The sequence below is a fragment of the Corvus brachyrhynchos genome, unplaced genomic scaffold (assembly GCF_000691975.1).
Source record: "Corvus brachyrhynchos isolate BGI_N302 unplaced genomic scaffold, ASM69197v1 scaffold523, whole genome shotgun sequence".
NCBI lineage: Eukaryota > Metazoa > Chordata > Aves > Passeriformes > Corvidae > Corvus > Corvus brachyrhynchos.
Window position 1 is genome coordinate 1,695,755 of NW_008237265.1, and position 23,765 is coordinate 1,719,519.

At 39.9% G+C, this 23,765-nt stretch overlaps 1 protein-coding gene and 1 long non-coding RNA gene across 4 annotated transcripts in view; one reads left to right on the top strand and one right to left on the bottom strand.

Annotated features, from left to right (window-relative positions):
- Positions 1–1,290, top strand: part of LOC108445770 — an 18,181-nt gene extending 16,891 nt beyond the window's left edge. Inside the window, exon 2 of the long non-coding RNA XR_001860740.1 lies at positions 523–1,290. This is a non-coding gene — a long non-coding RNA (uncharacterized LOC108445770). The remainder of the gene's footprint in view (positions 1–522) is intronic.
- Positions 1,291–3,573: 2,283 nt separating this feature from the next.
- PPARA (peroxisome proliferator activated receptor alpha) overlaps positions 3,574–23,765 on the bottom strand; it is a 38,373-nt gene continuing 18,181 nt past the window's right edge. Inside the window, exons 2-8 of one of the 3 annotated variants that reach the window (XM_017730551.1) lie at positions 23,062–23,187; positions 20,428–20,672; positions 18,416–18,576; positions 16,920–17,058; positions 14,295–14,497; positions 10,993–11,440; positions 3,574–10,816 (exon numbers count right to left, since the gene is read on the bottom strand). In XM_017730551.1, the coding sequence (XP_017586040.1) occupies positions 10,569–10,816; positions 10,993–11,440; positions 14,295–14,497; positions 16,920–17,058; positions 18,416–18,576; positions 20,428–20,635 (1,407 nt within the window). In that variant the 5' untranslated portion in view covers positions 20,636–20,672; positions 23,062–23,187 and the 3' untranslated portion in view covers positions 3,574–10,568. Of the gene's footprint in view, positions 10,817–10,992; positions 11,441–14,294; positions 14,498–16,919; positions 17,059–18,415; positions 18,577–20,427; positions 20,673–22,765; positions 22,984–23,061; positions 23,188–23,765 lie in introns of those variants that run through there. The other 2 variants (XM_008630818.2, XM_017730550.1) reach the window with 2 other exon arrangements.

Consider the following 23,765-nt stretch of genomic DNA (forward strand, 5'->3'; position numbering starts at 1 on the left):
TCCAAGTCTCACATGCCATTACAGGGATTTGGAAGATCCTCCCAGGAGGTAGAAATCTTCATCAGCCAAGATTTAGAGGAAAACTTTGCTCTTTCAGTAAAACCCATGGAATCTCTTACACCTTTATTCACTCTCCAAGAATAATCCATCAGCAATACCAGCTGCAGCTTATCCATGAAATCCTATTCGGAATTCAGTGAGCAGGCCAGGAAACCCATGCATGGTGCTGGAAGGAGAAGGCAGCTGAAGGAGGGGTGTTGCTATTCCCTGGAGCAGGGAGCTGGTGAAGGTCACTTTAATAGAAGCAGTGGAACAGTTGATTTGGGGGTTTTATTTTTCACCCAGTTGGCTTTAACCAGATGTTGGAATTATTGAGTAAGAAAAAGTTAAATTGCTGGAATATTTCAGCCTAGAAGAAGAATTCATTTCAGAAGAATTCTAAATATAAATGTAGTTTAATGAGACTGGAACATAAGCATTTCCTTTTTTTGTATCCTGCTTGTAATGTTATTTTCTTTACAGGACTGTAGTCTGTTCTACTCCAAAAGGTTCCGCTTCCCCTGTGTGAAGGAAAACCTAAAGGCCTTTCCTTTGGAAATACAAGAAGGCAAGGATAAAAGGAAGCCCCGGCATAAATCCTGCAAAAAGAATGGATACAAAGCATAAATCTTGAAGGACCAAGAGTGACAGTTCTTTGGCTGGGGTTTCTCCTCTGCTTGGAGACTATCATGTTGCTCCTTTTAAAGACGTGACCTTCATCAGCTCACTACTACTGGAGAGAGCAACACATCTCCTTTCCCTTGGCTTGGGTTCAGACATCCCCGTGCAGTGCCTGCCGTGCCAGGGAGCAGCTCTGAGGTGCTGAGGAGCCAGAAAGGAAGGCAGACGAGCCTGCTGTCACCATGTGAAATGCTTGCAGTAAGAAACCAAACAGCACAGAGCAGAGGAACCATGTCCAGATCTTCACATTTGCTATTTTAGTGCTCTGTGTTGTTCTTGACACTCCTACAGTGTTGTGAAATTCCAAAACAGATTGACCTGGCTTAATTCAGTATACACCCAAGAAAGTCAGTGTACACCAATTGTTAATCTGGCAGTGCTGTCCTGGTAAGATTACACTGGGCAGGGAATTTAAAGCTTTATTTTTAAGTCTAAAATAAAAGTGCTGTGAGAAAATGTCATAAATACAATACCTAAATTTTTCAATATGGTAATCTTAATGCTATCACAGCATTGAGACTGAAGGTTGATGCTTTTGCAATCAATAAAAATATTGACAAGTCCCTTGCACTTGGAGTCACTTTTCACTTAACCTTCCAGTCCATGTCAGCACAGCAACTGGAGAGAACCCTGAATACACTTGGCTTATGCTTTACAATAAAGGTGGCTTCCTTTTCACTTTCAAAGCAGTTAATCTGGAAATAGAAAAGTTCCATTAATACACTCAATTCTTTCCTGAACTGCACAAATAAACTGCAGCTATAATAGCGATGTCAGAAATACAGTTTCAGGCAAAAAAGGTAAAAAGTTGTGATGGAAACAACAGTTTGTTTAGCTCAAAAATTAGCTTCTTCAGTTATGTGTTTTGACTGTCTTAAGATTTAGGTGGCTTTTATGTAAAACCAGAGTTACATGCCTTAAGGATATGTCTAGAATGCTCCCTAATCACAAAATCACCTTTTTTACTCAAGTTATTGTTGGTCATTGCTTCAGAACCTGTTAGTTCCTTGGTTAACATCTCTTTTTTTCAACTCTTACATCCATATAATTTGTAATAGGACAACATCTAAAATCAATCGTTTTAGTAGAATGAACATGTGTCTGTTAAAAGAAATCAACATTATTTCAATGAGTTGTTTAGGAAATTTAAGGATCCTAACATCTTTCTTTTTTTGAACTTAGTATATTGGTGTCCTCTGCTCAGGACTGAAATTTCTTGCAGTGACTGGAGGAGCAATAATGGACCTATTAGTAGCCTTTTCAAGCCCTAAGTCCTTCAACAGATAAAATATATGTATCTCTCTAATTGTGGAAAAAAAGATCCCTGTTAGGAGGCAACATTTCAGATTCCTTTTTGCAGTAACAAAAGACTACACTTTCAGGGAAAGTGATACTAAACTTATGTAAGATGGGTGGTATTATATTTCACTTTCATGTTAGGAACACTGAGTTTAAAAGCTGCGGTGTGTCTGTATCTGTACCAACACCAGAGGCATGTCTTGTGCTAAACCCACAGCTGAAGAGAGCACGCCAAAGCAACATGGTTATGTGAGATCACAGGATATGTTTATACCAGCAAACACACCTTCAAATATTTTATTTCCTGGATTTCCCATTGTTCATGACAGGTTGTACTCTTAAATGCAGGCTTTAAAAGCCTGGCTAGTGCAGTTCCCATATCAGTGAGAATGAGATCTCATCCCTCTGACCTCTTTTCCCTCCTGTTCGACTTCCTCTGTGCCTTTTTAAGACAAATGCAGTTATCTCATTCATTCATAACCATTATCTTTGCCTTCATGGTATGACTGAGGAGTCATTTAAAGCCCTCAGAAATGTCCATGCCTTTAAGTACTTATTATGTTGAACTGTAGGGGGAAAAGACTCAGTATTAAAAGGGAGCAGAACCTCAGAGCAGAACTACAGAATTTTTAATTTGGCTCAATACAGCTCAGTTATTTACTGTATAACAGGAAAAACCAAGTCAGGGATGCCTCTGCTTCCCAGTTACCTGGGTGTGAAGACCTGGTAGGTGAAGAAAAGCCAGCAAGCACCACAGAGGGACAGCAGATGTGTTCTGGCATCTCTGGTCTCTGCTTTAGAGAAAGGAGACTGCCCTACATGCCACTTGGTATTTCCTGGAATGACAATGGATTATTATCTGTGCCCAGCTGTTAAAACTTACGTATTCCACATTCTTGTATTCCCACTGAACATGAGCATTATGGTCTTAGTATCATCATATTTTGGTATATATGTGATTTCACAGCTTGAATGCTACCATGCCCAACCTTTCCTGCTCTTCGTGGATGCACAGCCTTTACAGGTTGTTTTCATTGGGGTCTCCAAGTACTTTCTGCTGCTCAGCATCAGGTCTTCCATGCTCCTGAGCAAAGCTGATGAAGAAACCTTTTTCCTGTGCTGTAATTTTCACTTCAGCACTCTCTTACCAGTTTAAAATATCCCCAGATTCTGGAAGGAAAGCAGCTACCTGTGACATAATTCCCCAGCTGATTTAATTGAAGTCGTGCTCATTGAATTAGTCAGTGCTGCACTTCACACAGAAGTGCACTCATTGTTGAATGCCACAGATGTCTCAAACCAGCCATACAACCCATGAGGATATGAAAGATCACAGCTGGATGGTAGGTCAGCACCAAACTTTGGTTATATATATAGATAAATGTATATGCAACGTCTCTGAGTATGTTACACACCCACTCCTGCTTCAAAAGGTGTCTAACAGTACATGGGGAAGCATCAGCACGTTAAGATGCTTCAAGTACACTGCCTTTTGAATGTCACATTGCAGTGAGTTCCTCTCCTGGAGATGAAAGATCAGCACAAGTCATTAAATTCACTTTTAAAAATACTTTATTTTTTTAAAACCATTAAGGCAAAACCGTGTTTCAGATTAAGTTGGTTTACATTCAGTCTGAAAGGATTAAAGCACATAGGTTCCTACCAGTCTCTATACAAACACTGTGAATTCAACCTCTTATTTTTAAAGAAGGTGGAAAAAAATCAGAATGTAAAAAAGAAAAAATGTTTAGTTCAAGTTTTTTCATCCTAAATCAGTAGGCTGGTAACATTTGAGAATGCATCATTGTATGGAGCTAGATGTAACTTTTACATTCACAAGTGCAAGACACACTGTCTTTCCTAAAAATCCCTGCGAGACCAGGGCTTCCATTCGTCCTTGGAAGTGTCATTTGCATTGTTCTAACAGGAAGAAACTTGGAAACTTGGCTTGAATTAGTGGTTCTTACTGGGAAACAAGCATTCCATGAGAATTAGGTTTGACTACTCCTTGCAAGAAATGTCTGCTCATTCTACATTCTGTATTTACTGTAGTAAAATGTACCCAAAACCTCCTAAAAACAGGTGACTGGAAACAATAAGCTGTTTTGTTTTCTCTTTAATATTGATATCTTGATTTAATGAAACACTTGTTAGCTCTATTGATTAGGGTTTGGCAACATTAACAACACCGTGCTTTTCTTGTGTCCTACCAGGTAACAGACCATTTAAGACGTGAGGAAGGGCTTCAACATCCCGGTGCACTTAAGCTGTGGTGCTGATTCCTAGAGAAAATTCTGAGCAATTGTTTGTAAGAGCAGTGGAACAGCAGGAGCCACACAGGAGGCAGCTCCCCCGATAAGCTGCTCAACCAGACTTTGTCAAACCACTCTGAGAGGGGGTTCTGGAGCACATCCATAGCATTGAAACGTTCGTTAGATTTGTTACTACTAAAGAATAACTAAACCATGCATGTTCCTGCTCTGCCGAAGGGCCAAGGCACTGTGACTCCATGGAGAGAGCTGCTGTGTGTGTGGTGATGAGCCATGTGAGCCCCAGGATGGGCCAGGGTGGGCAGGAGCGGCTGTTTGCATGCAAGCCACCCGCAGGAGGGGTGGTGACCTGCTCCCGCTCTGCAGCACATCCCACGCAGGCTTCCTGGTGACACTGCACTCCCACACTCCTGGAGTACAACACAGGACTGGTGTGCCACCGGGACTTCAGTGGCTCAGGATTTTCCCATCCTGCCAATCTGGGTTTTTTTAAGTGTGAAGAATGCCATGAAACTCCTGGCATTGAGCATAAGGCTGGTGTCTTTACCATGATTATGGTACCTGCATATCCAACCTGAGAAAATACACCAAAATACTGTGAAACTACTTCAAGTACCTCATGCTTGATCTTGCAGTCCTTATTTAAGGTCCAGCCTGTAATCAGATCAGTCTCTTGTGCATGCTGCCTATCCCCTGGCCAGAGGCAGCTCATCTGAAATTGAGGTCCTTGCAACAGGAATCTTGTTTCGAAACATCCACAGCAATTGAATCCGACAAGATTGACTGACGCAATAAAGGAGCTCAAGAAAAAAACCATCCCAGCTTAAAAAGCTGTGAGCACAACAGTGAAAAGAAAGGAGGAAACAGCCTTCCTTAGGGTGGGCTCAGTTACACACTGGGTTTGTGTCGTGTGAAGTGACAGTGTAAAGGAAGTGGCTGCAGGTTAGCACAGGGAAATCCACCAGAGCTTTTACAAACATGACACAAACACCTTAGGAGACAACATACCTGTGTGGTGATGAAGTGATGAAGTGAAAATGCCAAGTTGCAGCAATTTGAGGAAATAAAATGTTATCTGTTACAAATAAAAAGCAGTAAGTACAAATGATTGCCAGAACATTTGTAATAGATTGTGCTTGTGATAGCTGCTGTGTTTGGTGATTCACACAGCAAAATAAAAGGTAGATACCTTTGAAAGGTACCTTTGTCCCTATATCAGATTTCCTTAGCAGGATGCTGTAGGCACAGACTGTCACACCTGCATGCACCAAACACAGAATCCCTATGAGCAGACTCTGAATTCAGTTCTATTTAAAATCCCACAGGAACCCTCCTGCAGGGAAGCCAATAATGCCATTTCAACATTTTGTTTTGCACTGCCAAATCATGTTTGAAATACATCTATAAAAGCAGCAGCTTGCCCTCAGGGCAGGTGGCAAGGAATAATCCTGAGTACATGTTGTTATTCCCAGTGAGCCACAAGTCAGTTCCTCAGAAAACACCAGCACTGGTGCATGAACCAAATGCAGCTTCTTTTCAGCTCTTTTCAAAGGAAAACGAGCTACCATGCTGCAAAACAAAGATGAACTCAGTTCTATGCACTATCTTTCATACTGGTGAACTTGAGTTAAAAACTCGATTTTGGGATTGCAGCTATTCCTCAACTAGACTTGCTTTTATTAAAATTAAATAAAAGGAAGTCTGTGTTCCATGTGAAAATATATTTTAAAGTTTTGTTATAACTGTCAACACCAAACACTGATAACTTTGAAGAATTTGTGATAGTTCTTCACAAATGATACAGCAATAAAGACCAGACAGGAATAAATAGCAATTTGTCTTTGACATCAGCCCCTTCATCCTTAGCTCATAAAAGTAAATACTTCCACACTGTACAAAGGGTTCACAGGATAAAGTATGTAACAAATATTTAAATTAAATAATTTACACATTTTTCTTTAAGCACCTCTGTAATTAATTTAGTGAAAGCTTATACCTTGCAATTATATTCTTGTATTTTATAAATTGAAACATAAAGAAATAGTATTACATTAAATTTTAAAAATCCCACAACACATAACATAACAATACCAATAATCTTAGCTCAAACCCACATATAATTTAAATCTCCAGTAAAGCTGATTAAACCAAGATACAAAAATTATATGCAACCAATTATCAGGAAAGCACTTGGGACATAAGCAAGCACCAGATACCACACTCCACCTTACATTCAAACACTTCCTAAAGGACGAGGGGGTTCTGAGAGGGACCATTATTTGTAAGACCTTATGCTTAAACAGTACCACAACAGCTGCAACTGCATTTGTCAAATACAGTTGCAGGTTTTCAACTAAGTCACAGGGAGCTTTTCAGGACAGACTGAAACTGTTCCTCTGCAGCCACAGTGGGATTTTCCCCAGCTGCTCTGCCTCAGATGGGGCCTAAGTTTGTCCAGGCTTTCCACCAGAAGTAAGAAGGAAATTCAAACTCAATCGTATGTGACCCAGCTCTTGTGATGAATAAATCTCCCCAAGTTTCAGCAGTTTGAATAAACAAACAAATGTTTAGATGCTTATTATAAGCTCTTTGATGTGCAGCCTTGTGCCAGCTCTCTCATGAGAAGGGGCTTAGTGCAACTGCTGGTATTTCCGAGATCTGCACGGGGCAGGAATAATGCACAACTCTGCTCTCTGGCAGCACTTCAGCTCTGCAGCAGCTGCTGGAACCAACGCACAAAGGCACATGGAAATGGCAATTAATACCAAATATGGTTTCTTTAAATGCGACCAAAGATGCAGTTTTCTGTAAGTAGAAACTTTCCTATCAGGTCTCAGTTTGTGTTTAAAGCAAAAGCGGGATCTGAAATTTAAAAAGGTACAAAGTAACTATTTTTTTCAATGGCAGCTTTAAAGGAAGTATTTGAGGAGAGAAGAACGAACATCAGATTTCCCTAATACTTGGCACAAAACCTTCCTTTTTCCCCCCCCTTCCCCTTTGACAAAAAGTACCCAGGGCACCACAATAAATAAATAAATAATTTCCCCCAAACAATGCTCAAAAATGAGTAATCTGTAGGTTTGCTGAAAACTTAAGTAATTCATACTATTGTTTCCCAGGATATTTCTCTATCCATCTGCTGTCTCTTGCCTTAAGCTGTTTGTGGTGCCTGGTTGCTAACCAGAGTTCTTCCATGCTATGACAGTAAAATGAGTTCAAAAATCAGATCCAAACTGTACCTGATGAGCCAGCAAATCTTTAATACTGTTTTAATCTCAAAATCTGATCTCTTTACTTCCCTCCATATGTTTTAAAGTATTAGTTTATCTGCACACAGGGGAGATGCTGAAATAATAGATCAGAAATAGATCTGAGATTAGTTTGGCTTCCAAATTTTTAAAAAATGGGCACAAACTGAGTAATTTTAAAATCTCCTTGGCCAAAGTGGGCTGTAGTCACCTCCTGAAGGAGCAAATGCAATTCCTTAAAAGCGTAATGTAGAAATGAGAAATTCTTTTGCCCATTAATTCTCGGGAAGGGAATTGTCTGCCCTGTGCCACTCTTAAGTGACTGTGGGAATGTGCATGGGGCAGCAGTGCGGGCAGTGGAATCCATCCAGAATTTTAGGATGTGTTAACATCTTGTTCATATTTCTGTAATTCAGAGATGTGTTCTCTTATTTTTTTTCCCCTCATTAAGGGTCTGCAATTTAATTTAAAACAGAAATCAAACTTTCAATGTCCAAGGAAGTAGTCAAAAATTGCTTGCTGGTTTTCAAATAACAAAAAAATTATGCACTTTTCTCATGCTAATAACAGGACCTTGTTACAAGCAGCTGCTAAAACAGCTAAATGTTATGTCTTTTACTGAATTACTCTATTTGCAATTCTTTATAGCTTTGCTGGGAACTTAGGCATTTATTATTTAATTTTCCATGTTTTTAAGTGTTCCCAAAGTGTTTTAGCCACTTTTGAGAACAAGAGCAGGAGAAATAGTTGTGCACACTGACTGTGTCTTATTTTCCTGAGAACCTACAGTACACCTAGACTATGGAACGCAAATTTGAAATTTGCCCTTTGCAAAAATCTGAGCTTTGGGGGGAAAAAAAGTCAGGTTATTCTTTTTTTTTAGAAGATAAACTAACAGTTGGCTCCTACAGCTTCAGAACACCATCCCAGAATGGCTGATATTTTGACAACTTTTTGTGTCAGCAGTATTGCAGATTAGTTATTTCCACGGCCTAAACCCCACAGCTCCTCAATGAAACAAGGTTGGCTGGGAGAATAAAGCAGCAGCATTCCTAAAATCCTCTCTTTGTTTCTGAGGGCACACTGTGTGCTGCTCTGGGACACAGAAGGCAGCCCATTTCTCATCTGAGGGTTCTTGGCAAGACCAGCATTCCTCTCTGCGTGTTCTTCCTGCTGGCAACAGGGAAGGGGAGGAAGTTTTGTGCACATGCAGTTACTGTTTCTGTCCTGCCCTAGATGCTCACCAAATTTGAGGCCTGTGCTTCAATATTTTACACTAAATATATCTATATTTATCTATAACTTCTTCCACAATCATTGCCCAGATAAACCCCAAGCTGCCTTTAAACCTGCAATTTTTCCAGTGTCCAGCTGTGCCTGTGGGCCTGGACAGAAACATGCATTGCCACTGAAATAGGAATGACAGTGTGATGTTCTCACTTCATCACTCAATCCTTGCAGTGAAGATTCTGGTCTCTTCAAATGTGCTACAATAAAACAAGTACAAAGTGCCCTCCTGTGCCACTGAAAGCTTAACTGTAGTGAAAATGCTGGGACTGACTCCTGAGACCTTGGTGTTGTGAAACAGAAAGAAAATTAGGAGGTAATAATGTGAAGTTACCATATCAAAGAAACAAAAAGAAAGAGAAACAGTAGAGTGCCTTGCATGCAGCTGGCACTTCTGGGCAACTCTCTGAGAAAAGAGCCCATGAAGTGGCCAAGTCAGGAAGCCATTTCCTTATGGCTTATTTTGCATCAGGAGTCGAGCAAGTGCTTTTGTAAAAATCACTTTACTCCTAGGAACACAATAAACTTACTCTCAATTGTGCTGCCTTTCATACTACAACACAGCCTGACACCTACAAACACTGTTCTTGGTATTATTGTCACCTTACCCACAAGGACAAAATCTGGTGAAAACAAGTACCAAGTACTTCCATCAGGCAAGGCCTAAGAAGGAATAGAAAGAAATGTATCCAAGTGGGTAAAAAATGAAGCCACGTATCCATCAGAAAAGTAAACAGGTCCAAACAACCATACTGCCAAGACACTTTAAGGAAGCAGGTGCCTTTCCTATCCAATCATTCCTTTGGAGTCAGCTATCACTGCAGTAAAGTGCAGTATCACTGCTGGGAAGTTAAAATTCCTTTTTTATCTGGGGTAGTATCAGATTTTTCAGTCTCTCCAAAACTCTTGCTGATTAAAAATAGTATTTTTATGTCAAAACTGCATCCTGAGCTATTACAAGTTCTACAAAACACAGGGTATATATTTTTCATCAGTGATATTTTCCCATTTCCTTAAAAGACTTTTGAAACAAAAGGGTTCCATCAGTTTATCGTATTTACTTTTCAAGAAAGACCTGTTGGAGCATCTCTGCTGTGTTTTAGATAACTCTTTAGATTTTGTTCAATTTCATAAGAGAAACATCTTTTAAACATGCTAACCCTAAGTATGCCAACTATGTGAAGCTGTACATAATTTCATGGAATTAAAGCAGCAATGGATCAAAGATCTTTCCAATTTTTTAGAAGTGTATGGACAGTAATATCCAGCCATTTGCTACACCTAGACTGAGTGCTGTAAGAAAAAGCATTAGCTGGTTCTCAGTAATTACCATTAGGCAAAGTGCATCATCTTTCTGATTGTGCAGATACCTGGAAGGAAGGTGCTGAATTTGTTATATTAATACTAAAATGACTAAGCCAAGAGGAAATACAATTTTGTTCACTTCTGTTACTTAACATTCTGATTTATTATACAAATAAGTATTCCTTACCAATCTTCAAATTTCCAAATAAAAGAACCATTGTAAGACACTTCATTGAGCACTCAGACCAGTATTTTCCTGCAGCACTTTTGAAAAAGAAGACAAAAGATCCCAAACCAAAAGAAGTGTAACACTCCAGTTCCCCAGTTTTAGATTTTTCCTGCTCTGGGCTGAGTGAACAGCACGTAACTGTGCAAGTAGTTTTGCTCCCATCTGTATTTCTCTGTCTTTAAATATTGTGGAAAAAAATACTAAAAATCCTTAATACATATCCCTGTAGATTTCCTGTAGTAAAGGGTGTAAATGTGCATCAGATTCAGTCTTCTTGATTATCTGAACAAGCTGAGCGTGCTCTGTGACAAGCTGTCGGAGGTCAGCCATTTTTTGGAGAAGTTTTGGGAAGAGGAAGGTGTCATCAGGATGGTTGGTTTGCAAGTGAAGTTTCAGTACATGCACAATGCTCTCCTGCATTTTTTCAATGTGTCCTACATTTACAAGACCAGGACGATCTGTTCTCAAAACAAGCAAAAGAATACATGTCATAATTTTATAATGATTCCTCAAAGTGTAGTTAGTGGTAGAACTGAATCTTCCAGAGGACAGAAGCCTTTCCATTAAAATTATTAATTCATGAGAGGGAAATATTAAAATTTACTACTTTAGAGCACAAATATGTAATGCTTACCTCCACAGCAAATAATGGCAGCAACAAAAAGGGATATATCACTATCATCCAAATCCAGTGCATTGAATTTCATTGCAAAATCAAATTTTGGCTCCATTATATCACAGAATGGCTTTCTCAGGCTTTTCAGGAACTCCCGGGTGATAAATCCGTTCCCATAGGCCACCAGCATCCCATCCTTGTTCATCACAGAGGCCAACATGGCAAATATGGCTTCATACACCCCGTACTTCAATAGTGTCACCTGATCGTTCAAATCAAGGTTGGAGAAGCCAGGGATGGATTTGGCAAATTCCGTGAGTTCTGTGACAGTCTCCACAGACGTACACTGGCAGCAGTGGAAGATTCGAACTTCTGCTTCCTTGTTCTGAATCCCATTGGCTACCAGTTTTGCCACCAGGGTCTTCTCTGCCATACATAAGGTATCCATATCATGTATAACAAATGGCTACAGAGAAAAAAACCCACCAGTTCAGTCACAAAATAATGGTTATTTATAATTTTCTTCCTAAAGAATAAGAATTCTGACAAACTTTAACTTCCATGCTAATCAGTCCTCAACGATCAGTAAACCCCGAGTTCTTTTATATTTCTCATCAAGACAAACACTGTATGATGGAACTACAAACTGCAATACCTAAGTCTGCTCTGCAAACAGCAATGCAAATAGTCAAACATAAAGATGTATAGCATATCTTTAGTTTCGTTTTATCTAACAGTTACAGTGAAGCTCCAGCACTCCTGTGCTTGGTGTGCACGTATCCATCTCAGAGCTGGTCCCAGAGGGTTCACAAAAGACTTGTATTACCTTCTCCACAAGTCCAGGTTTTTCTGCCTACACTCCTATCCATTCCTAAACTAACTACACTTGATGCACATCATGATTCTTTCCTGAAGTACCCTAGGGGGAATACAGACAGTCATTTCAATACAGGGCAGCATATTTGCATAAGAATGTGAACCCTGCACTACTCTTGTGTTTTATTATCAGATTTTCATAGACAATGTCCCAATTGTCCCAACTTTCTAGCTGCAGTTGGTGCTGAGCCATCTGTACAGAGAATCCCACTAGAATGCCAAACACAAAATTTGGTCTTTTCCATAATCCCCTTTGTTTCGAAAGGTACATGCTTTACAAACAGATGAGCCACTCTCTTAAAACATTATATCAAAAGCAGCATTCGGACTTTCTTACAAACAATCAGAACTCAAAAATATTTTGACACATATCTGCAGAGCAACAACCAAAACAAAGTACAATCCACTGAAGAAAAACAACAAACCCCAGTGCTTCCCAGCCTAGCAAAGTCACAACAACTGACCTTGAACAGAAATTTAGTTCCATACGCACCAAGCACGTTCCCTGTGCTCTTTTGCTCATCTCAGACTAAATACCATGGGGAACACATAGTGTTCTGTCAGGAACTCATAGGATTCACTTGTTTCTTCCAGAAAACTGTCCAACAGGTTAGTTTCCTATGGCTGTCCATTTTTAAATGTTTATGGCTACTGCACATTCCATCTCACTCCAGCACAGTTACACAGAGTAGAACTTTCCATGGGAAGGTGGATATGAATGGAAAGTGGCAAAGCAAGAAACACAACACATCTCTAAACCTTTATAGATGTACACTATCTCATACGCTTTTTTTTTTTAAATTTAACATCATTTCAGTATGCAGAAAAGAGATATGGCTATGAACTTGGGAGCAAAATTAAAAAATGACACCTTCTCATTGTGAAAAATGCTCATTCATTCTGAAATTAATTGTAGTGGTACCAAAAACTAGGATTCACTGAAATCAGCTGTTAATGCACAGTTCAGAAAAGGTGGGTTGCAAAAAACCCCTTCTTTTATAATTTGTTTTTCTGCTGAAAAGTCAAAAGAAAATGAAAATGTTTGTTTTCTTAAGAGATGATGAAATAGCCTAAAACCACTTTGCTCTTCCCTGCATATGGAAAAAATTGGAAGCAGCCTGTTTGTAACATCCTAGGGCTGATTCTTCATTAATTTTTATGTGCACGGACATTTTTATGTGCACGCGGAGACGGGCGTGCTGGTCACTGTCCTGTGGCTGTGGCCACACACATTCAAATACAAGAACTGGGATGCAGTGCTCTAGGATCCATCCCTGCATGTGTGACACATGTTGTGGCTTATGGTTCTGACACAGGGTAACAAGCACAAAAAAGGATTTTCTGCAGAAGCCCAATCAGTGAGGAGCTAAAGGCGGTATTTACTGTAGGCTCATGTCAGCCTGTGCCCCTAAAACGTTTAAGCCTGTGCCTAATTTTACACACCTCTTCAATGCAATGAAGAAGACTGGGATAATTCATGTGTCTCTCTTCTAACGCAGAAAGCTGTAGGCTTGGCTAGACTAAACTAGTCTAATAAATAATTATATGCCAAATTCCATAATGTAGAAGACAGCTTGCTTACAATTTTGGTAACACTCATCCCCACACTTACATGGCTTTCATTATGGCGTATGTAAAATTTCTTCCCTGCAAATTTTTACTGAAATTAAAGTTGCTGATAAAATAAGATACTTATCTTTTACATAAAAGTAACAAAAATCACATCAGAGCTTATATAAATATGCATAAAGTGAAACAAGTGAGTCCTTACACCGATTATACTCTCCCATGTGCTACCAAACAAAAAGCAGTTGATCAAATTAAGTAGACCTTGGCTAAATTACCCTGAAAGAAAAATAACTTCTACAGCATATGTGTCTTCACAACCTTGCTTGCTTCTGCCTTTCAAAGGAACCATACAGAAAAGACCAGGAAGGCTGGGTGAGGAAATGGCCAGCACTGTAAACAAAAAATTACTAACTCAAGTTTTCTTTCCCCTCCTGCTATAAATATTATTCTGATTGAAATAAAAGCCATGCAGAGCACCTGTACACCCTACAAGATAAGATAATAGCACTTATCCTGGCATTTGTGACAGAAAATTTTTTTTTTTTTCACTGTCATAATAGGAAATTAATTTTGAACCATTCTCCCCATATCAAGAGGTATTCACATTCAGATATCACTTCATTTTTGATTAAGAACAATAATTTAAGGCTATGAGTTTCCACTTACAAGGTGATCACCTGATTTTCCTAAAGCTTCTTGCTTCTGATAGTGGTTAAAAGCAACCGTATTTACTACAGATATTCTCTTTGAATATTTCACGTCTGTATTACCACGATATTTATTTTCTAAAAGATTTGCTAAAGAGTCTACCAAATTATTACAGTCACCTTATGTACCTGTCAGCTTTATTTTCAAGTAACAGAAGAAGTACTTACTGGATTGTTGTTGGTTTTCCCGGCAAGGATGATTCTGGCTTTAACCTTGTTCATATTGAAGTTTTTCAGGTAGGCATCATGAATTCTTTTGGCAAGTGATTTAAGATCTGCCATTTCTGAATCTTCTACATAATTTTCACCTGTTAGAATTTCTGCTTTGAGCTTGGCCTTCTCAGACCTTGGCATTCGTCCAAAACGTATTGCTGATGGGAAGACATAATTGAAAACAAACACAAATTATACCAGAACTTAAGCCTTTTACCGTTGCTGATAAGAGCAGTAGATTTTTCTGTCTAGAAAACCTGAGGTAGAGGTGAAGAAATCTCCTCCTTCCCAACACAGTCAGTGACTACTATGCTAAACTGAAGGAAATCAGGTGTTTCAGAACACAAACTGCTATCTGCAGTGAGCTACAACACATTCCTTTTTCCTTCTACATTACCTAAATAGTTCTATTTTGTTTTCTCCTTATTGAGTTCTACAGCTCCCAGTGTGAAACTCGAAGTCCACCTTGAGAACTCTTAAAACACTGAGTAAACTCATGACAGGAGCTCGGCAGAAAGCACACACAGGAGCTGGAGAGCTGCAGTGGAGTCCCACTGCTGGCTCAGAACCTGCGGGGGCATTCTTTATTCAACACACCTGTACTGCCAGTGGGGACCCCAGCCCAAAGTCCTGCATTTACAGCTCGAAGGCTATAGGCAACAAAACCTCTACACCCAGCACTCCATACTGCTTTCTCAATAGACTAACCCTTCAAGACTGGAGATGAGAACAGTTTGAATATCCAACCTAATCATTAGGATATTCTTCTGAGAGGCAGAAGATGCAAGTCTGAAACACCTCTGGGTATGGAGGTCTCCTGGTTTTTGGGCAAGTGGTCTTGCCATTCATGGGCACATCCACATCCTTCTTAAGTTTCAGTTTCAAGCGAAGCCAGCCCCATTTTATCCTCGGGAGGCGAGCAAGGGTTTGAGATGGCTCATACAGTGAGTTACTTGTACCACATTTCAGCATCCAACCGGTGAGGACAGGACCTCACTGCCTACACTGAGCAATTCAGGGAATGAACAGCATCAGCCCTTCACCATGCCCAAGGGATCTTCTCATGACATAAGGAGGTGACTCTAAGCATGATCTGAAATACAGCTGTGGACTTCAATGGAAGTCCAACAAGGAAAGCCTGTTTGGAATCTGCGTTAGGTGCTTCCTTCCCCTTTAGGGTGGGTGGTCACACCAACCTGTTGAAAAAGTGGAAGAATACCTGCTCTAAACTGAAACTTAGTTTTAAGATCATGGGTGTAAATTTAGTTGTAGCTCTTTTCCTGAGAAATATTGCCAGCAAGTTAGCAGTCATCCCTTTTCCCTGCTGCCTCCCACATGTTTGCTGCAATAAAACTGTGGCTACTCCCTTCAACTGGAGTACAGATGGCCACAGAGATTTTAGTAGGCTGAAACAGCTTCACATGGATGTCAGTTCCTGCCAACCAGCACGGCTCCCGGCTCAGCTCCCAACCTGAGATGTCACTTTGTTGTCCAACACACTTTTTGAGGATGGCTATCCCCAGTCTTGCAGAGATTACCAACCCTCTCCCAATGGACCTCAATCTCAGTCAAGGCTCACCACAAGGGAGCCAGGCTTCTGCAGAACCAGAAAGTCAACTCTCACAATGCCTCCTGATGGGACTCTAGACTACAATGTCACAAGTGGCTTCCCCAATCATATTCCCACCCCACCTATCCTGACTGAATAGTTTCCTTAGGAAGTTTGTCTCCTAACCCACAGCTTTTCACCTAGCCCAGCATTTTTACCTACTTTCACATTGCACCGGCCCCCAAGTTCAGCCTGGACAATATCAGAGCCAAGCAGGGAAAGCAAACGACTGTCATCTGGCCAAGTGAGATGTGCTTTCTCATGGCTTGGCCTCTCCCTCTTCACCCATGTTGCTCAGCAAGCCACGTCCTGCACAGAGAACTGCCTCGTGGGTTGAAATTGGTCTGTAAGCCACAAGCTTGCCACCCTTATCTTAAATCAATAGCACAAACAACAACATAACTTTTAAACTGGATCTCTAAATGCTCTGAATTTTTACCATTCTGTTTAACAAACAACCTACCAGATTCCTGTTGCACAGTCAGCACAGACCTTTGCCCTCCCTCCCCACTTTCTGAACCCTCTGCCCAAGAGCTGTTGCACTGTAACCTGGAAAATAATGAAGGCTGCTTTCCTACAGATTTCTATCCTGCGTCACTCCCCCTCACAATGAAGCGGTTGTTCTCCTCCTACTCCTCTACAAAACCCTTGATCAGAATTCCTCCAGTATTGAAATCTGTTTCAATGGGAGTACTGGTGCCAAAGTTCTGGGGTGAATAAAGCAAATAAATGAACATTAATATGGACAAACTGACACATAGCACAACTGTGTAAAGCTCCTAACAGCGCATCTGGCAGCTCTGTATCAACCACATGAACCCATCAGGGAAACTGGTGTCCCCTGCAGCGATCTATTTCTGTAGAAAACCTGAGGTTCAATTCATGTGTATGAGTAAAAACACTATCCAAGTGCCTGCCTCCAGCACCAGACTCTGGGTAGGAACAAACAAATTAAGGGCACTCTTACCTACCATTATGTGACATTCCAACTGAAAGGCACTTTTGGAAACGACAGTATTGGCACTTATTACGATTTTTTTTCTGAATTTTGCAGTTGCGATCACATTTATCATAGATGAGTTTTAAACGAATTGTTCTTCTAAAAAAGCCCTACAAAAAGTTGGAAAAAAACAATATGTAATGTTAATGAATGTTGACTACTAAGCTTCAATCATACAGGTAATTTTTTTTTTCTTTTACTGTTTATTGATGTCACTAGCAGAACAATACACAAAGTATAACCTGTCCAAAAGTACAAATCCATGCACTGATGTGTCCGAGGGCATGCATAGAATGGAGAACACAAAAGGAGGAAATAGCTCTCAACCCTCTTTCTTGGAAGAGAGCCAAGAACCTAAAGAACCTGAGCAGACTTGTGCTTAAGGATGAAGCAAAGCAATCATATATTGCTTTTGTACGCATTCCCTCAGCACCCCTGTTAGAAGTACCCCTCATCTTTCATCCAGTGTAAATCACACATGCAGAATTAACCCATCCTTCCTTCACCCAGCAGATGTGAGGGGTATGAGAACACAGCAGGGTCTGCAGAAGAGCCAAGGACACAACGCTGAGCATTGCAGAACAGCCTCTACCTCAACTGCTCTTTCCACGATGTCTCCAGTCTGCAATGCAAGGTTGGTCACACACTGCCCAACCACAGGGTCAGCAAACCCAGAGCCATTGCAACATTTTGTGTCGCATCACAGAGCAACATGTCATTTAGGCTGTGGGACACACCTGGCTAGGAACTGGTTCCCCATCTCTAATAGGTATTCTGCATTGTTCCATAGGATTTACATTCAAATGATCATACTGACATGGTGCATGGAAGACAAATGTACTCAAAGACCATTATTTCTCTCCTGTTACCTTCTAATACAGAAAAAAGATGGAAATCTAAAAACATTCGAGGGAAAAGAAAAGAATCTTATACTTCATGGATCATATCATCCCAAAAATTATGCATTACTGATAAAAGTAATTTGCTCCAGAGACAAACCCTGGCCCAAAACTACCAGAGGTACAATACTAAGGGATTCAGGCAGCACGGGGTGGAGGTGAGAAATTCGGGATTTGTTACTGTTGTAACAGCAATGTGGCATACTCCTCCCAGCCAAACTCCCAACACAAATAAAACACTAGTGGAGCAAGAAGGCTTTGATTTTTTTTTTTTTTTTAGTCACAGTTTAGTGTATTGCTTTAGTATTTCACTAACAACATCCAGAAAAGCAGCATTAAAATTATCATTGTGAATTGCTCCTGCTTGATGAAGGTCTGGTATTGAGTTATGGTATGTAAGGACGACTTATTTCAGAAAAAAGACCACAGATAGGTTTATTATTTGAATAATTGTAATGGCTAGAACTATAGTAATTAAACATTTATGTACCAAATGTTTATCTTCAGATATTACACCATAAATAAAGCAACATGATTTAGGTTCTTAAGAAGAAAATTATGACTGTACCTTACAACCTTCACAAGCATGTACTCCGTAATGGTAGCCTGAGGCTTTATCCCCACAAATTCTACATTCAATGTTTAATGTTCCACTGGGTGATTCATCTATGCTACCTGGAGCTGTGGCAAAATTAATGGATGAAGGACTGGATGCTGGTGAAAGGGTGTCTGAAAAAAAAGAAACACTTCATAAATACTAAATTATCAAGATTGATACAATTTCTATACTAAAACCACACAAAAAATTTTATTCTAAAAAATAATCTTGAGTTAATAGTCCTTAAGTGAACTAACAATTAGACCATAAGTCTTTGAAAAATAATTCATATTTCCAGTGCAAACACACACAAAATACAGGGTGTACCTTGCTAATTTTGATGAGACATAGGATGTGAAGAAGGAAAAGGCCTTACTGAAGTGACTCTGGCAACAAGAACTAGATGTGTGACAATAGACCCAATAAAAACACACCACACCAATGTTCTTTGCAGAAAGGTCGTGAACAGCTCATCTTGGCTCTCCATCTCTTGTGCTGCAGGGATGAGCAGGGGATCTCTTTTTGCAGTACCACAAGAAACACATTCCTACCTCACACAGATTCACTTCAGATACACATAAGGACCCCTGACCTTTGAAAAGCTACTCATAATTTTAAATGACAATCTAAACTGAGGCCTGAAAAGCAGATGGACGAGTCCTGCACATCAGTAGAAGGGCTGAACAGGTGTTAAAAGGAAGGTAACACAAATGCCTGCTTCTAAAATAGTCTAGCTCAGATATTTTGTGGGTTTTTTATAATGGGCAAAGCATTTCTGAATTGTACAATGAAATAAACTCGCCAGATGTGCCACCAGCTGATGAACACATTACAAAACTAACACATTCCAACCTTAATTATTTCAATTAATATTTCTACCTCGTTTGAGGAAAACATTTTCTGAGGCCAGAATTTCTTTTATCTTCCATCTTGCAACTTGCACCACAAGACTTCAGCAAATTAATGGGTGTGTTATTTTAACAGACAGATTAAGAAACACTCATGAATGTAGGTCAGCAAGTATTATGTTGGAAAAAACCTTGGCACAGAACTCAGAGTCTGCATTGCCAGCGCTGCCAAGCCCACAATCAGAATCATCAAGAACAGCCTAAACCCCAGGATTTTATGAAAGTGTGATTTCATTTTACTTGCCTTATGGAATTTGAGCCTTTTAAGTTTACACTTTGCATGTTCTCTAACCACAAAACCAGTATGTTTTGCAATGAGCACTGAATACTCCATGAGAAGGTGACAGTAGAAGCTGATCTAAATTACTGTAGGCCTTGTACACACCTGCACTCAAATAATTGTAAAACCTCCTGCCTCTGAAGGACCACGTTATAAACAAATATGCACATAAAGCACGTCATAACCTCTCCAGTACAAGGCAGCTCTTTGATGAGAAGGTCTGCAACCAAAAGGGAACAAGTCATAGTTCTAGAAACATTCCTATGGTCAATAGTGCCAGGAGGCAGCTCTCCCCATTTCCTTCAAAACCCACACTGTTCATTTCAACTGCCTCCAGTTCTATTATTCCAAGGTGAAATAGGGATCACAGGCTGGGAGTTGATTTAAAGTAAGAACCCCCAAAACAAAACATATGCAAACCAACAAAAAGTTAATAGGTTAATAGTAAACTACTTCAAACGGCTCTACTGCTAAAAGACTTGCAAACACCCAGATTCAATACGAAAACATTACTGAGATCACCAGTGTCCCACATCACTGCAATGATTCCCATTCTGATCTCCCAAACAAAGCCTCTGACTAAAGCCTATGTAACTTTATGTTACAGTCATTCTTCAGTGACATTTATTTAATGTATTAAATTTAGCCTTAAGTAGTTTAAAACCATGCCATAATCAGCTTATATATTTCTAGTGTGACTTCATCATAAACAATAAATATTGCATTAAAGAAGTTTTTTATTTCTACCATTCTATTTATAAAAGAAAGTTTTATGTTAAACCAAACTCTCTTACCTGTTATAACTGAGCCATCAGATCCTGGGCCATTTCCCAGTGATTGGAATTCTGTTAAACTTAAAGCTCCAGAACTATCATCACCTAGAGACTGGGACAGGTCTTGAATGTTCTCCATACCCTGTAGGAACTCTCCAGATAAAGGGCTGTCTATATCCTCCTCCTCCAAGGGAGTAAGGGGATAGAGCTGGTTTTCAGTATCCACCATTTTGATCAAGTAGAGCAGTCACTTAAACTTCTTTTTACTGGAATAAAGAATAATTCTTTTAAAAATCAGATATTTAAAAAAAATACTTGAACCAGTTGCAGCACACTGAATACAGGATTTCTAATCCAAAGGTAAAATATTATACAACATTCTGTTGCTCTGGAAGCTTTATGCAACATGAATCATCAAAAGCACAGGGTGAGGAAAACTCCCAAAAAGACTTCAAGATGAGTGAAAGTTATGACAAGATCAATCTGTAGATTGTTGTTTTCTCTCCATTGCTTAGATAAGTGTTTCTACAGAAGGCATTATCCACTTCCCAGCTAAACTTATAACAAACATCAATATACTACTCACTCGAGTAGGAAAAATAAATGAGATGCTGTCACTATTACTAACTTGCCATCTCATTCTACAAAAGCCATTGGCACAGATCTATTTGCCCAATTTCTTTGGAACAGGATAGTTTTAACTAAAAAAGGAAAAGAAGTTCTACATCACATAGTCTCCTACATATTCTTGCTTGCTGCACTAAGCATGGGAATTGATGCGTGATTTCCAACACCGGTTTCAGACAACAGGTACGTTACTGTATCAACTGTGCTGGTGGGTGAGAGCTAGACATGCAGCATGGATAAGCCCAGTAACACCTGGAACTAACTGTGCTGTTTGCTCTTAGTTACCGGTCCACGTCCCTGACATAACCAGAACATACTCAAACTCAGAAATGAGAAATCCCTTTTATGTATCTGTGAAAACAAATTCCTATCCCTGCGATGTATCTATTTTGTGATGGGGGAAAAGTATAAAGAAACCTCCAGGAATCTGAAGGAGACTACCAAATTTGTCTCCCTAAGGAGCCATCAGGAAAAAGAAGAGAGGAATGGCAGAGCGTATGATTGGCACCGCTCCTCCAGTTGCTCTCCATGAAGTTCTCCTGCGTTAAACCAGTTGTTCACAGCCCACAAACGTTGTATTTCCTCTGCAGACGCTCAGCAGAGCTATCCTGGGGAGGCTCTAGTAGGCACTGGGCTTCTTCTACCCAGTGTTCCCTACTGAATCATATACATCTCTCCAAGTATGACTTCTTCATCCAGCACAAGTATTTTTCAAAGATTAAGTGAACACTGAAGTCTACCTTCAACCAAAATAGGCATTATCTGACAGGAAAGCAAAGGAAAGGCTTGCGAGCTGACCTCCGAACATGGCAACAGCTGCCTGGTATGGCCCAAATTGCACCACACTTTTCCACATTTACAATCCATATGTAAAATTCAGCAGCTTTTTTTAGCTAAATTTCTGCAAAAACAACCTAATAGCTAGTGAAACATAAATGGAGTGCTTCTTGTTTTAACTATTAAATTACATACCCTTTTGTACTTTCAAACACTACAAGTAAATTACAGCTGCTTAATCATTAGAGTTCTTGTCAATGATTAACTGGTACTTCAGCAAGCATGAAGACAACACAACAATTTCTGAAGACTGTCAAAATATACTAACATTCACAATACTCATAATTAATTTTTTTTATAAGCACAGAAAATCTTTAAGTAACATGGCTATTATTTATGCAGTAAACTGCCTTCTGGCTTCTCTGTGTTCTGTGCATGTTTATGCATGCATGTTTCACGTGCATATGCTTTCACTGGCAGGTTTCACATAATATGCATTGATCCTTGCTTGAATGAAAAAAGGCTTCTAAAATAAAAAGGGTAATGAGTATGAAGATCATTTAATATTCACAGAGAGTATTTTGCTTTACAAAAAGCCCTGTACATGTTACAACAGTGGATGTAGTAGCTGCAGCATGATGATTCCACTCAAAGACCTGTGTCTTCTAAGTATTTACAAAAATTCTGTGCCACAAAAACATTTGCAGAGGATTTTCTCAGTTTCCCATACAATACTTTAGTCTCCATAACTCCTTTCCTACCCCCAAGTACCAACACACACAAACTGAAAACAGGAGAATAGAACACAGAAAAATAAGGACACAATTTCATGTAATTATGGTTTTAAGGTTAAACAGGTTTTACTCTCTCACATCCTGTTACCTCTGAAATACGTCTCTTTTCACAAGGAGTCCTTTCCTACCATCTCACTGTGAATACCCACTGAGTAACTTACCTATAAACCTGAAACCGGTCCCAAAGAAATCAGTCAGATTATTAAAGAAAAATACTTCAACATGCAGCTATCAGTTATTTGCTCCATTTTTGGAAAGGAATGGAGGGATACTAAACCTCCAGCCCTTCCACATTTAATACTTGCCACACCAGGGATAATCCCTGTAAGGAAACAGGTTTCTGAGATGCAAAGATCTCTGGGAAGCAGTAACAAAGTCTGAACTTACTGCATAAACAAATTGATGGTGTAAAGGGCTTGCTTGCAAATACCAGGGTTAAAGTTGAAACAATCATTACCTCGAGGTCATTTTGAGAATGCTGGGGCTGAAAACAGCACATGTAAAACTCGTGATTGAAGTTTTAGAATACTTCAGTGGATAGGAAGAGCCTTGAGTATGTAAGCTGCAGAATAGTTCCAACATCCTGATTCAACACAAAAAAAGAACGGGAAATAAGATTTGGTACCTAAAGTGTGACACTCAGACTCTGCCTGGGAAAGGATGCTTATTTTCTCCTCTATCACGTGACAAAAATTCTGTGCCACAAAAACATTTGCAGAGGATTTTCTCAGTTTCCCATACTATTCTAAATTTTTAAAAGCATTAAGAACAAGAGAGAGAACAATTTCTATGCACGTGATGAAAAATTTTCATAAGCCACTCCTTCATCAAGACTGCCAGTTGCACACCTCCTCTCCAAAAAAACCCACTGTTGGGTTTTAGGAGTTCTGGATTTTTTTTCTGTTAAAGGAATTTCCCCCATATGTGTTGCTAGGGGGACAAATTACTGGGTACTTCAGAAAAACAAAAGAGCTAGCCATTGGGGGAGGGGTGCATCTGGCTACTCTTTCGTTTCACCTGGGTGTGTGGGCAGTCAGTTCCTGGTGTTTGGATGGAGAGGGAGGCTGCTTTCTTGGGCTGCTTTTCCTTCTGCCACAGAAACCCCGGGATCCCAAGCCCACCTTCCCTGCCCCACTGGGAGCCGGGCTGTGGCTGCCCGCC